Genomic DNA, 14,875 nt, shown 5'->3' on the forward strand with positions numbered 1-14,875 from the left:
GAGTGTGCGGCTTAGTAAGAGACCCTGAGACAAGGCTAGAGGGGGAAGGTGGGAGCTAGTCATGGAGAATTTGCAAACATCTCTTCTAAAAGTAATCAGGGCACTCAATGTTTTGGGGATTATCTCCAAATTCTGAGAAGGGGTGGGGACATTTGAGAGCTGGATTGGAGAGGAAGGAGCCTTGGGACAAGAAGTACAGTTTAGAGGTGCTCCCAGCACACTCTTGGTGTCTTTCTGGACGGTCTGCACTGGACAGTCACCTAGGTGCTGGAGGGACACAAAGATGGACACGATGCCGAAGGGACCTCCAGGAGAGAGGCTGGGGTTACCCAGACAAATAAGCACAGTAAGAGCTGTGGTGGGGTTTTGAGTGGCCTGGCATGAAACGGGAGCTGGGGGCTGTAGAAGGGGCAGGTCTGTGACCCGCCAGAGAGGACAGGTCTGAGCTGAGTCTTGGACCGTGTCCAACTGGGCAAGTGGCTTCATCTACCCCAAGAATGGGGCCAGGGGCATGGGCAGGGAGAACCCGGCCTCCATTCTGGCTGGTACTCCATTGTCTTGTATCCTTTTATTGACACACAGCTTGTTTAAAACTCACGTAATTAGCAACTTGGCTCTGGGAAGAAATTTAAGCATTTTGTTTTCTGTTCTATTAAAAACAGACTGCCAAATTAGTTTTCTCAAGGCCCCCACCCTATATTTACCTGAGCCAGGGGGCAACAATCTCAGATGTCATTTCCTGGTGGGTCCCTTTGGATGGAGACCACAGCTTCCACGGGGGCTGTGATGGAAGCCCCTGATTGGGTGGAAGGGGCCCCTTCCTTCCTGCCCCCTCCCTTTGTTCCCAGAACGTGGAGCCAGGATGCCAAGCTGGGATCTTCCACAGGACAAATTTTCTTTCTCAGCTCCCAAAGCTATAGAGCTTGTGGGTCCTTTTGCGAAGATAGAAACTACATTTTTAACCAACTGGGCTGATGACATCTCTGTTTTGTTCTAGACTAATAAAAGTTCCATTAGATCTAATAGAACTGAGATGTCTATAATTGAATGAATAAATTTTAAAAATACATTGAGCACCATGGGGACAAGTGTGTTATGATGTGGATTCCTGTGCCTTCCATACATACTCATTAATACAAGCATACATGCACTACCCCACATCATGCATGTGCACACATACACCCAGGTGTGTATGTACCCTAGGCTCTGTTGCATTCGCCCTAGCTAGAACGGATTCTCAAACTCAGAGCATTCTCATCCCTGATCATCACTGTGGGAGACTCACTTATCACCTTGGCTAGAAGGTAGAACACTTGTGAAATTACACAACTCTCAAAGTTCCAGTGGATGAGCCAAATTTTACATTAACCTTTTTGGGGAAGGCTGATTTCGACTAAAGCCTAGGGCTCCTGCTTTAGCTACATTCAACTCTTTACCCAGCCAAATGCGCTACATATTCCCCTTGATGAACAGATTTCAACTTCCTGGTCCATCCAGCAGTTTGTGGAGATTTGTATCTTCAAACAAGTTTAGCAGCCTTGAGTTCGTTCTTTCTTCATTTCCTTTTCTTTCTAATTTTTTTTTTTAATTTTTTAAAGTCATTCTTATTGAAGTAGAACATAATAATGCACTCATTTTAATTGTCCAGTTTGGTGAGTTTTGACCAGTGCACCCACCGCCATCATCAAGAAATAGAACCTTTCCGTCCCCCCGAGAAGTTCCTTCTTTGTCCGTGCCACTTTGCAGTCAGTCCCAGCCCCACCCTCAGCCAGAGGCAACCACTGGCCTGCTCCTGGTCCCTGTAGCTTGGTTTCGCCTGCTCTAGAATTTCACATAAATGGAATCCTACGGTGCGTACTCTTTAGCGTCTGGCTTCTCTCACTCGGCTTGGTGTTCCCAAGATGGCCCCGCGTGGGCTGCGCACGTCAGTAGCTCATTCCTCTTATTGCTGAGCACTCATCCACTGGTACAGTTTATCCATTCACCTGTTGAGGGACATTTGGAATGTTTCCAGTTTGGGGTTAGTATGGATAAAGCTAGCAGCCTTTGTTTTATAGAAGTATGTCCCTCAGCAAGTATTCCAAGCACATCCTAGGCATTTGATAATTATTAATTAATCCATTTTGACTTTTGTGTTTGAAATGTATTGTTACATTTCTAAATGTTGAGTGTACCTCTAAATTCCAGAGAGAGGCGTTCCAAAAGCTTGTGTAAAGCCAGTTCTGGGAATTTTGAACACAGTTTTCCACAGAAAACACTCAGTCCTTCAGGAAGCGTATACTAAGGCCTGCCCTTGGTGACCACTATCTTGGTGCTGTAAGGAGCAGGGTAGAAAGGGCCCCTACCCTTGGGTGTTCACGGCCCAGTGGGGGACACAGCTGTGACCTCAGATGGTACAGGTCTCTGGGGAGCTATTAGATCCCAGTGGAAGCCCAGGAGCAGGAGGTGACTTTTCAGAGGCAGAGTCTGTGGTATTTCCTCTCAGAAGTGGGCAGCAGGTGGAATGGGCTGTTAGAACTACAGAGCGTGTCTGGACCAAAAACAGGCAACTCCAAATGTAATGACACTGTGTAGGCTGTAGGCCAAACAGAATAGCAGCCGAGGGCCACATTCAGTCTCGGGGCCACTGGTTTCCACTTTAAATTGTAGGTCTGTCACAGACCCAGTTAGCACAATGTGACTGAACTCAAGCTGGTAAGAGAGACCTGACCACCCTCTGTAACTGAATCTTTGGGAAAATTCATTACTCTCCTCCCACTGGGTACAATGTATGCCCTGGTTATCCCAGCCAGTATGGCTATGCACAGGACTTTTATAAGCCAGGAAGTATCTGTGATTAGAATCATAGCTTTATTTGAGGAGCAACCCAGGGTCTTTAGGACCAACTGGTAGAGCTTCACGCTTTGAGGGTCCACCAGCTCTATTTATAAAATATGGGCGGTTCTCTGCTAAGTCGTATCTTCTGTTAGCTATCTTCTGAGCACCGGTTGTTTCACTTGGCTCAAGCATCCTAGCGCTGTCACCTTTACCCTAATTGTGTTTTCTCCGTGGCTGCAGACTATACTTGGCCCCAGCCAGGCATCCTTCAACATTTACTGCACTCGCACCATGCACCCGTTGCAAAGGTTTTTTAAATAACCAGTAGATAACATTTTGGAGAGCTTTCCAGATGTCAGGATGATTCAAATGTTTCTCATCTGTTAATTCCACAGCCCCATGAGGTATGTGGATGCTATTATTAGCCTCGTTTTGTTTATTTTTATTTTTTTTTTAAGATTTTATTTATTTACTTGAGAGAGAGAGAGCATGAGATGGGGGAGGGTCAGAGGGAGAAGCAGACTCCCCGCCAAGCAAGGAGCCCGATGTGGAACTCGATCCCAGGACTCCAGGGTCATGACCTGAGCCAAAGGCAGTTGCTTAACCAACTGAGCCACCCAGGCGCCCAGCCCCATTTTACAAATGAGGAAATGAGGCACAAAGAGGTTAAGTAACTTGCCCCAGCTCACAAAACTAGTAAGTGATGGAGCCAGGATTAGACCTGAGGCAGCCTGAGTCCAAAGCTTATACTCTTTCTTTTTTTTCCCCAGCTTTACTGAGGCATAATTGACAAATAAAATTTGTGTATATTGAAGGTGTACAACACGATTTAATGTACATATACAGTGACATGATTACTACAATTAAGCTAATTAACACATCCATCACCTTACCTAGTTACCACCTTGTTTCTAATCGTATGTAATTTGTATTAACTTTACACGGTATAAAAATAATGTATTTGCAAAAACAGTAATGTTGATGAAAACATTAATAGTACCCACCCCCAGACTTATGAAGATTAAATAAATTAATGTCTGTACACTGAATAGAACAATGCCTCAGTAAGTATATTATTACCATTAGCCATTATTATTATTGTCTGTAACTTTCCAGTTTTGATCACCCTTATACTTACTGTTAAAGCAGAATTATTCATGGCCCTCTTTACAAGTTGATCATAGAGTTCCCTATCATTAATAATGTACACGATCTTAAATAACTTGTACTCACAAGTTCAGTGAACAAAACCACTGATTATATGAGTTTATGAGTAATGATCTGATAGTAGAAGATCATGTGTATAAGCACATAGTATTCTCTCAGAAATTCTTGAATGAGGAAATTCATCTATGCTACCATCAATAAATTTCACTGCAATTGTCTATTTTGTTCTTTCTCCATTTTTTAATAGCACCTAGATCTTGGGCGCCTGGGTGGCTCAGTTGGTTAAGCGACTGCCTTCGGCTCAGGTCATGATCCTGGAGTCCCGGGATCGAGTCTCACATCGGGCTCCCTGCTCAGCGGGGAGTCTGCTTCTCCCTCTGACCCTCCTCCCTCTCATGCTCTCTGTTTCTCATTCTCTCTCTCAAATAAATAAATAAAATCCTTAAAAAAAAAAAAATAGCACCTAGATCTTTCCCCACTGCAAGATAAGAATGGGTTACGCAGGTGAGCCCCCAAAATCTTTTATCCCTAAGTGGATAAGAGTAAAGGAAAAATCTGACCACTGCTTTCCACTTGTTTTGAGGAAACCGCTTCTGACTCAGGTTTTGTTGTTGTTTTTAATTGGAAGCACTTTGTCAAGAATAGATCTCTTAGGACACCTGAAACTAATACAATATAATGTTCTATGTCAATTATGTTTCAGTTTTTAAAAGCCTTGAAAAGGGTGCCTGGGTGGCTCAGTTGGTTAAGCGACTGCCTTCGGCTCAGGTCATGATCCTGGAGTCCCGGGATCGAGTCCCGCATCAGGCTCCCTGCTCAGCGGGGAGTCTGCTTCTGCCTCTGACCCTCCCCCCTCTCATGTGCTCTCTCTCTCTCATTCTGTCTCAAATAAATAAATAAAATCTTTAAAAAAAAAAAGCCTTGAAAAAAGAACATCTCTTATAAAAGTCCAAGGCAAAGCCCATACTATTAACCATATCTTGTGCAAGACATTGTCCCTGCAGTTAAAGAATTTATGATCCAATGACGGAGACCCGTACATCCACCTGATTATAATACACTGTGTAAAGTATAATTAAAGGGCTTGGGGGGCTCAAAAGTGGGAGTGATTGAGTCCACATACAGCAGGGGTTGGAGCCTGGGAGATAGAAATAATAATGAAAGTTTATATTTATTGAAAGTTTACTAAGTCTTAACATTATATTGAGCACATTAAGAGTATTTTCTCATGTAATCACTCAATAGCTCGATTTTGCAGAGGAGAAAATTGGGGCTTAAGGAAGTTAAGTAACATGGAACTGAATCAAGGTCCAGGTATTTTGAAGAATGATGAGGATTTAGGCTAGATTTCTCGGTCCTACCCCAAAGGGGAAGGGCTCGCCAGGGCTAAGGTCCAGCATCAGCAAAGATAGGGGAACTTTCATAAATTTCAAAATCCATCTTCAAATGAAAGCAGAGTTAAATTCCTTGTTTCCTCATTTCTTTGATGCACCATCTAACCATCTATTGGTAACTTTTTAGAATAAAAAGAAGCTACTTTAGATGTGTTTAGACCAATAGTAATGTAGATCTATCTGTGCCATCCCATGCTTTGGTGTTCAGTCTAGAGTAGTGGTCTTTATACCACTAGGCATCGCCAATTATCTGGGAGGTTTAAAAAATGCAGACCACCAAGCCCAGCCTCAGGGATTCTGATTCTGTGCTTCTAGGGCGGGATCTGCAAGTCTAACCTTTGGCAAGCACCTTATTTGAGTCCAAGGCCTTACTTTGAGAATCAGTGATCTGTAGGTCCTTCTGAGTCACTGTTTTCTTTCAGCAGACAGACTAACATCATTAAATTAAATCATTTCTTTAAAATCAGCTGGAACTTTTTGGTAGATAACTACTTGGGTGCCTATCTTATATCATGAAGATATAAGAATTGAGCAGACCTGTTCAGCCTTAAAAATGAAGGAAATTCTGACAAATTCTACAACACGGATGGATTTTGAGGGCATTGTGTTAAATGAAATAAGCCATTCACAAAAAAGACAAATACTGTATGATTCCAGTAACATGAGGTACCTAGAGTAGTCAAATTCATAAAGACAAAATAGAATGGTGGTTGTCAGGGCTGGGGGGTGAGGAATGGGAAGTTAATGTTTAATGAGTACTTAGTTTCAGTTTGGGAAGATGAAGAGTTCTGTGGACAGATGGTGGTGATTGCACAACAATGTGAATGTGCTTAATGCCAATAAATTGTACACTTTAAAAATGGTTAAAGTGGGGGGCACCTGGGTAGCTAGTCAGTTAAGCATCCAACTCTTGATTTTGGCTCAGGTCTTGATCTCAGGGTTGCGAGATTGAGCCCCACGTCAGCTTTGGTGCTCAGTGGGGAGTCTGCTCCAGATTCTCTCCCTCTCCCTCTGTCCCTCCTCCCCCTCTAAAATAAATAAATCTTTTTAAAAAATGGTTAAAGTGGTAAAATACTAATAACAACAACAACTGTGTATGAAAAAAAATGAGCACAAAAAAAAACCTCTCCCAGCTGTGGTAATTCTTTTTTTTTTTTTTTTTTTTTTTTTTTTTTAAAGATTTTATTTATTTATTTGACAGAGACAGAGACAGCGAGAGCAGAAACACAAGCAGGGGGAGTGGGAGAGGGAGAAGCAGGCTTCCCGCTGAGCCGGGAGCCCGATGTGGGACTCGATCCCAGGACCCTGGGATCATGACCTGAGCCGAAGGCAGTCGCTCAACCAACTGAGCCACCCAGGCGCCCGGCTGTGGTAATTCTTTGCTGTCTCCTAAGACACTTGGTGATTTTTTTTTACCTTTGATTATACTCCCTAATGTGTAACAAATAATTCCTTACACCTGCTCAATGACAAACAACACAGTTATATCTACCTGTAGTTCTTAAACTTTAAGTTCTCCTAGTTACTTTAAAACAAGAAAATATAGACATGTGGCCATTCCTCCAGAGATGAGTAATGACCTCACTTATAGTAAACATACCTGGCAGCTCTGTTCGCACTAACTTTTTTATTTCAATGAAGCATTGGAGTGACATCTTTTAAAAAGACATTTAAGATAACTACTAGAAACCCAAATTTAAGTGAAAGTTTAAATACGGATACTGTCGAGGCCCACCACTCAACCTGGGTGGTCCTTGGAGGAAGAGATTCATGTCTCCATGGCTGAATTTGAACATGTGCGGGTGCTGACAGCGATGGGGATGCCAAATGTCTTTTGGCACTGATTGTAAGAGTATTTCTGCTGTGGGGAAAATTATTCACCAATCATGGTTCTTGGTAGCAAACCAGAGAAGCTGATTCTGATGTAAGCCAAAAAGGAAATTTTCAGAAAATCCAGTTTTGTTTTGTTTTTTTAAAGATTTTATTTATTTGGCAGAGAGACACAGCAAGAGAGGGAACACAAGCAGGGGGAGTGGGAGAGGGAGAAGCAGGCTTCCTGCAGAGCAGGGAGCTCGATGCGGAGCTCGATCCCAGGACCCTGGGATCATGACCTGAGCCGAAGGCAGACGTTTAACGACTGAGCCACCCAGGCGCCCCCAGAAAATCCAGTTGTTCACAGAATTAATGGATAGGTTGGAAAGCTAGTCTCAAAAACTAGGTTAGGAAGCCACCACCACTGGACTCTCAATTCAGCACCTCTGCCATGAGGAAATTCTCATTTTTCGGGGCACCTGGGCGGCTCAGTCGGTTAAGCATCTGCCTTGGGCTCAGGTCATGTTCCCAGAGTCCTGGGATTGAGCCTCGAGTCTGGCTCTCTGCTCATCTGGGAGTCTGCTTCTCCCTCTCCCTCTGCTCCTCCCCCCGATAGTTTTCTCACTCGCTTGCTCGCTCACTCTCAAATAAATAAAATCTTTTTTAAGGAAAGGAAAGAAGGAGGAAGGGAGGAGGGAGGAAGGAAGGAAGGAAAGAAAGAAAGAAAGAAAGAAAGAAAGAAAGAAAGAGAGAGAAAGAAAGAAAGAAAGAAATTCTCATTTTCCCTGTAACTTTGCATCATTCCCTCAAGATTCAACACCCCCGTCTGGTGGGAGGAGATGATTCTCTGGTTCTAGATCACCTGTCTGTTCCCCAACCTGGCAGTGAGTAGGGTAAGGGACTGTCTGCTACACCTTCAGCATCTATGGCCCACACGGGACCCCTCGTCCAACAGGAAGGGTGTCCAGCAAATTCAACTCATGTCCACTTCAGTGTCCACACGCGGCTCTTTCTGGTGGTCAGTTCTAAAACATCTTCCTGGCTCCCAGGTCACAGAGCCATCATTCATCTGCTGAGGATCTCCTACTCAGGGTCTGGGACTATCTGATGGACCCAAATCAGTCTGGAATGACAGAAGCACCTTGGGAGGCAGTTTGTTCTGGCCCTGCAGGGACAGAACTCAGAGTGAAATCTGGACTCTGAATCTTTACATACTGCTGTGCGACCCCATACAACAGGTCTTTGATTTTCTTCTGTTCTCACCTGACTGCTGATCGTGATGAAAATAAACTCGGGCCCACATTCTGACAACTACCTTTGCCCACCTTGTCCCCAAGGAATCAGGGAGTGCCACTGTGAGACAGAATAGAGAAGAAGTATGAACGGGAAACACACAAACATGTAATGACGATAAACACCATGTTCAAAGGCAGTGCTTTCCTCTGGGGAGAGTGCTTGGGGAGGGGTCCACAGGGGATTTCAGCATTTTTGGAATGTTTTGTGTTCTTTATTAAAATTGTGTCTAAATCCTTTTGTTCTTCAACTACTCCCTTTACACCTGTTCTACAAATTTATGGAAACTTTAGTCCCTCGACCCCCTTTATTTTTGAAAATAGATCATTCTCTAGATGCTTTCTCATCTACCTTAGAACCCTCAGAGTTCACCAGTATTCCAAAATTAGCGTTAATATTTTTGTATTTGTGCTGTCGTATGTATCTATTGGCTCTTGAGTATTGCTTTGTTTTTTTAACGTTTTATGTGAATGTTATCATGCTGGACATATCCTTTTGAAACTGACTTTTCGCTCACCAGTCTTTTGGAGATTTGCCTGTGTTGACAAGTGAAAATCTAATTCATCCTCACTGCTATATGGAATTTTGTTATATAAATAAAGTACACTTAAATTCTTTAAAGCATCTGAGGCAAATAAGGCCAAAGGTCAAAATTTATTAAAGTTATGTGATGGGTATATCAGCATTCATCATATTATTTTCTAGACCTTTATGTGTGTTTGGAAGTTCTCAAGATCTATAAAAAAAGGGGTGATAGGACTAACGTAGAGGTCACGAAAGGTACCATCTTAGCTCTAATTGGGCTGCGCCGAGCCTGAGCCCACAGCTAATCAGTCATAGCCTAGAGATTAAAAATAAACCTTGTGGGACTGGTCCTCTCTTGTTTGCTTTCCGTGGGCCTCTTCCTCCCCAGGGGCAGGCCAGAAACAGGCCTTGACCATGGCCGGTGAGGAGTGTTTACAGAGCTGCATGAGTTGGAGCATATTGGCATGCAGCCAAAGCAAACTAAACAACTTGTTGTGGGCCTGGCCATTTTTTAAAGCGAAATTGGCAAGAGACCACTTCACACAATGGCTGTGAGACGTGATTTTTTAAAAATATTTACAACTTACTTAAGATATAAATAGTCCAAATGATAAATATTGGTCACAGTTTGGGGGCAGGTCATCATTTGGCCTCCTTAACCCCTAAACACTTAGGATAAGAGAAGACAATTCCTCTTTTGTTGTGCTTACTGGGCACAACCCCGAGTGACCCCTGGGTTTTCTTCCTTCTCCACCTCTGCTACTTTCCGAAAAGCGAGCCTTTGGCAGAAGGGAGAGCTTTTGACCCAGGGCCTGTGGTTTTACAGAGCCATTGATCAAATTTGCCATCAATCCCAAGGACTGTACCGGGGGAAGTAAGATACTCGTGGGGACTAAATGAAATCACAGATCCGGAAGTAAGTGATGCCCAATCAGAATGATCATGAACTCCTGGGATCCTCAGCTTTAACTCCTGAATGCATCCAGCCCTAGGGGGCTCATCTGAAGTGATTTGCAGGCCATGAGGCCTCCATTGCGTCCTTGGAGGTGGCGCTCTGTCCTTGGCAGCCGCCAGCGCACCAGCACGTCCCCAGCCCTGAGCATCAGCCACACTGATGTGCCCTTCTCTCCATCTAGGCTATGACTTCTGCCAGGTCCTGCAGTGGTTCGCGGAGCGCGTGGACAGGATCATCCTGCTCTTCGATGCTCACAAACTGGACATCTCAGATGAGTTCTCAGAGGCCATCAAGGCCTTCCGGGGCCAGGATGACAAGATCCGCGTGGTGCTGAACAAGGCCGACCAAGTGGACACACAGCAGCTGATGCGCGTCTATGGGGCCCTCATGTGGTCCCTGGGCAAGGTCATCAACACACCTGAGGTGCTTCGTGTCTACATCGGCTCCTTCTGGGCACAGCCCCTACAGAACACTGACAACCGCCGCCTCTTCGAGGCTGAGGCCCAGGACCTCTTCAGAGACATCCAGAGCCTTCCCCAGAAGGCGGCCGTGCGCAAACTCAACGACCTCATCAAGCGAGCGAGGCTGGCCAAGGTGAGCCAAGGAGACACCCTGGGCAGCAGGGGACCCTTCCCGCTCTCTCCTCTCTAAGGGAAGGTGAGGGTGCGGGAGGTTCCATTCCAGGTGCCCTAGGGAATGGAAAGTGGAAAAGGTTAAGAAGAGAGCCTCAAGATCAATATGCTTGTTTAGATTCTGACTCCTACTCTGTGATCTTTGGCAGATGATTCAACCTTTCCAAACCTGTTTTCTAATCTGTAAAATAGAGCTAGTAAGATCATGGCATAGGATGCTTGTGAGGCTCCAGTGTGACCTCGCTTGCGGGGCACACAGAGAGGGATCGGTGCACTCACCACCTGGAAGCTGCTATTATCTTAGGACAAGGAGAGTGTAACCAGCCGAGCCAGAGAGGTGGTGTTGGTGGGACCATTAGGGTGCTGAGATGCCACCGCTAGTCACCCTGTGCCTAAGGCACAGAAGCCAGTGTCCACTGTCACTGGGGCCAGAGCTGCCCCGGGAGGAAGGCTGGCTCAGCCTGACGCACTGAGTTGCTGCTCTGGAGGCTGTGACGCACCCCACGCTGCGTGGGTGTCCACAGCATGCCCACTGTGGCTCTGGGCTTCCCCACCGCACAGCCGAGCCTTTCGGCAGCCCCAGGGGTGTGTACCCGACGGGGTGAGTGTTCATCTGCTCGCCATCCTCAAGCACTGTCTTTGATTCTGTCACATCTCTGAAGAGAGAAAAGCGCATGACTCCTCTAAGAAAAAGTGTAGGGAAAAAAATGGTTCTTTAAAGGCTGTGTGCACCTTTCATAAAATCCTATATTCCTCTAATGCTGGAAGTGCCTCCAGAGTTTGTCTGGTGTCAGGGATCATCAGATGCACCCAGGAGCTTGAACCAATGTAAATTCCTGGGCCCTGCCCAGGAGCTTCTGATTTGTGTGTATGCATGTCTGCGTGTGTGTATGTGAGTGAGTGAGTGTGTGTGTGTGTGTGTGTGTAAAGCTCCCCAGGTGATTCTGATAATCAGCCACATTTGGAAGCCAGAGATCTATCCACTCCCTAATTCTGGAAGGACGAGGTAGAATAAGCCATCTCTCCAGGGTCACCTAATCCACGAGTAACATAACTAGGACGAAAAGACAGCACTCCTGCTCTCAGCCTAGCCCCGCGCCTTGTTACATCAGCTAAAACCAGTCCACAGGCCTGCCTTGCCAAATCCACTGGCACCCTGGTCAGGAAGGGAGGGCAGTTTACTTCCCCTTCATCTTCTGGTGGCAAAGAAACCATGTCTCCTCCCTTATTCTCTTGCTGCACAGAGAGTGACTTCCGGTCTGGCCTTGGGGTCCAGCAGGCCAGCCTTCTGGAATCCACCACCACTTTGCCTCATGCAGGCCCCATTTGCTAAGCACCAGGGCCAGAGCTGGGGAGCCTAGCTGGCGGCGGAGGAGGAGGCCCCCAAGCCCCCATTACAGAATGATGAGCTGTGTGCTGAGTGGGGTGTGGACACCATGCTCTGAGGAGGGGGTCTGGCTGGGGGACGCAGGGAGGGCTTCACTGAGGGTGACTGCTGGACAGGCGGTTGGCCTTCTCACAGCTCCTCATCACTGCCCAGCAGCCTCCGTCTCCGTGCCAGTGTGCTCACCCAGCAGCATCACTCCTGTATCCAAAGAGACGCCCGGCGCCGTCTGTCTCTGGCCCCACAGATAGGACCCATCTGCTCTTTTGCCCTCTGCTCACCTCCCATCCCAGTGCGTGCTCACACATACTCCTGCCTCGCCTGGCTGATCTGCAGTCACGGTGCCCCTGTGAGGTACCATTCTTTATCCCCTCTTCCTGGTCCAGACTCGTTCCTCTCTGGTGCTACCACCATTTTTTCTACAAGGCCGTAGGTCATGCTAATCAGTTTGTAGATCCACTTACTTACAGCTTTCCTGAAGTGATTTCTCTCGTGCACTAGTCCTGGGCCTAACGCTTGGTGGCAGGAAGTCTGCTTTCGCCCCTTTGGTAGCCCCTTGGCGTGTGGTATTTCTCTTCTTCAGCTGATACATCTGAACTCCCACTTCAGGGTCCACAATACCTAACCTTATTCTATAACCAAGATGATGAATCCTGTGCTAGCCTTTGTAGATTTCAAGATTGTCTTGGAGCGATTTATAAATGCCCATGGACATTTCTACTTTACCAGTCACTGTGGAAGGCCTAGTGACTCAAGGCACAGCTGTATTTGGTCATAGGAGTAAATAAAGAGCAGAGAGTTCACAGGGAGTGCCAAGCGCCTTGGGACTTCTCTGCCCTCCTTGAGCGTTAGGCCCTCTGAACGGACGGACCAGCATGGCCACAGAATGCTGCTCTGTCCTGACACTGAGAATAATGAAAGCCCTTGTGCTGATGCATGGGGTAGGGGTGCGAGGCGGGGGAGGGGGCAGGGGGCGGCAACTTGCTGAGCTTATGTCTAGGAAAAAAGCTTGTCTTTTTTTTTTTCTTCCTAAGAATAGTATCTGGCTTGTTCCTTTTCATAAAAGAAAATGTTTGAAGTATGGATGTTTCCAGCCTGAGCTTCTCAGTGCCAGGGTGCTCCTGGGGGCAGTACCATCCTGCACAGGGGGACAGGACACAGAGGCTCTGGCAAAGAAGGAACAGAACTCAGCACAAAGGCCTTAGCTACTAACCAATGTCATCTGCTTCACACCATCTGCCACTTTATGGCCATTTGTGAACTCGTCGCTTAAATGGACAAGGAGTCACCCAAGTTTTTCTCTTTGTGGTATTTATATTGCATGAAAATGCTCTTTGATTTTGGCATATTGATCTTTATTTCTCTTGGTCCTGTGTTGCTTTTGCAAGCCAACCCTTACTGAGGGTCTGCAGCATTCCAGAAGCTCCACGATGTGTATTACATGTGTTATTTCATCTGATCCAGTCCATAACTGTGCACAAAGTCGGGCATTATCTTTGTTCTCATGCAAGGGAACTGAAGCTCAGAGAGGTGAAGCAACTTGCCCAACGCCTCACAGCCTGTGAGTTGCAAAATATAAATTCAGACCTTAGTTAGTTTGGCTCCTTGGTCTGGAGAGCATTCACCTGAAATGCAGAGTGGACAGCATCTATAGCTTTTCACTATTGCTTTTTGCGTTCATCTGTCATTCTGTGTATTCTATGAAATTGTTTATCCACAGGAACCCTGCAAAGTTTAGAGGTTTATCAAGCTGACAGACATGCAAAGGATAAGTTTTTAGATGTCACCTAGGAGGTGTCAGATCGACTTGGGGTATGGAGTGTGTCTATTTATAGAACACCTTAATTAGGCAGAATTCACGTCCCGTCCAGAAGTAAAGCATGTATGTCCTGTTGCTAATATCCTGCCAGGGTCTGCAGTGACCAAGCTCAAGGTACCATAAAAATGACACTTTAAATAATTGAAAAATAGCACTCTTACCAAAGATCTCTTGAAATTTAATGATTTCCCTGCTTTTTCCATTTTTATATGTATTTTTCACAACTCTCTGTATTTCAAGGAACAAGAAAACTTTAGAGTGGGTTTTTTGGTTAACTTCAAAGATTGCATCTTAATGATATCAGTAGGCATCCTTTTTTGAAGACGATTTACAATCTAAGGTGCTAATCAAGGTTCATTTCATGATTCTTTGCAGTTTTGGGAAAGCCCAAAAAAGCATTTAGAAAATGTCATTTACTTTTATTCAGCTATCACTAAAATAGCCAAATTGAGGAAATTAGGCTCTTACAAACAAACCCCAAATAAGAGTACTTAATGGAATAAACGAACAAAAATAGTGAGGACTCCACCCTTTGTAAACGTTGCCCAAGAGTAGGAAAGGTTCCCACCCCTTTAGCAATCTTCACTCAACAAAAAATGAGTCAACATTTGAGGAAGGAACAGCTAAAAATGAGAAAGAAAAGGAGAGGTCAGGGATTTTCAGCATCCACCCTAGGTCTGTGGCATTCAGTTTTGTCTTCAAAGCGTGTTCTCCACCAGTCACATGCAAAGCACAGAGCCTAGCTTTCCGGTCTGTCTGCACTGCCAATTCCTTCTGTGGAGAAGTTAGATGTTTTGAAATTCACCAAATGGGCCCAGGCTAAGGTGTGAGGATCCTTCTACAGTGGCTGACCCCACCTTCTGGGTCTCTACTTCGTTAACTGATATATATATATATATATATATATATATATATATATATATCATCATAAACCCACTTTTAAAATGTGCTCATCTCTTAATGTTAAATGCTCGGTGCAAGTTTCTAGCTGGGCCTCCAAAGACGCAGGTCTTCACCAGGTTGGGTTAACTTGCAGTTGAGATGGCATAGTGTAGAACCATGTTCCCCCAGCCTGAA

General features: G+C 45.4%; 1 protein-coding gene across 1 annotated transcript in view; it reads left to right on the forward strand.

The window, feature by feature from the left end:
• EHD4 (EH domain containing 4) overlaps nt 1-14,875 on the forward strand; it is a 79,688-nt gene that overhangs the window by 49,495 nt on the left and 15,318 nt on the right. Inside the window, exon 4 of the mRNA XM_045900291.2 lies at nt 10,145-10,557. Coding sequence (XP_045756247.1) covers nt 10,145-10,557 — 413 coding nt within the window. The remainder of the gene's footprint in view (nt 1-10,144; nt 10,558-14,875) is intronic.

The sequence above is a fragment of the Mirounga angustirostris genome, unplaced genomic scaffold (assembly GCF_029215605.1).
Source record: "Mirounga angustirostris isolate CCGP_5_RB_7025 unplaced genomic scaffold, mMirAng1.0.hap1 SCAF_9, whole genome shotgun sequence".
Classification (NCBI taxonomy): domain Eukaryota; kingdom Metazoa; phylum Chordata; class Mammalia; order Carnivora; family Phocidae; genus Mirounga; species Mirounga angustirostris.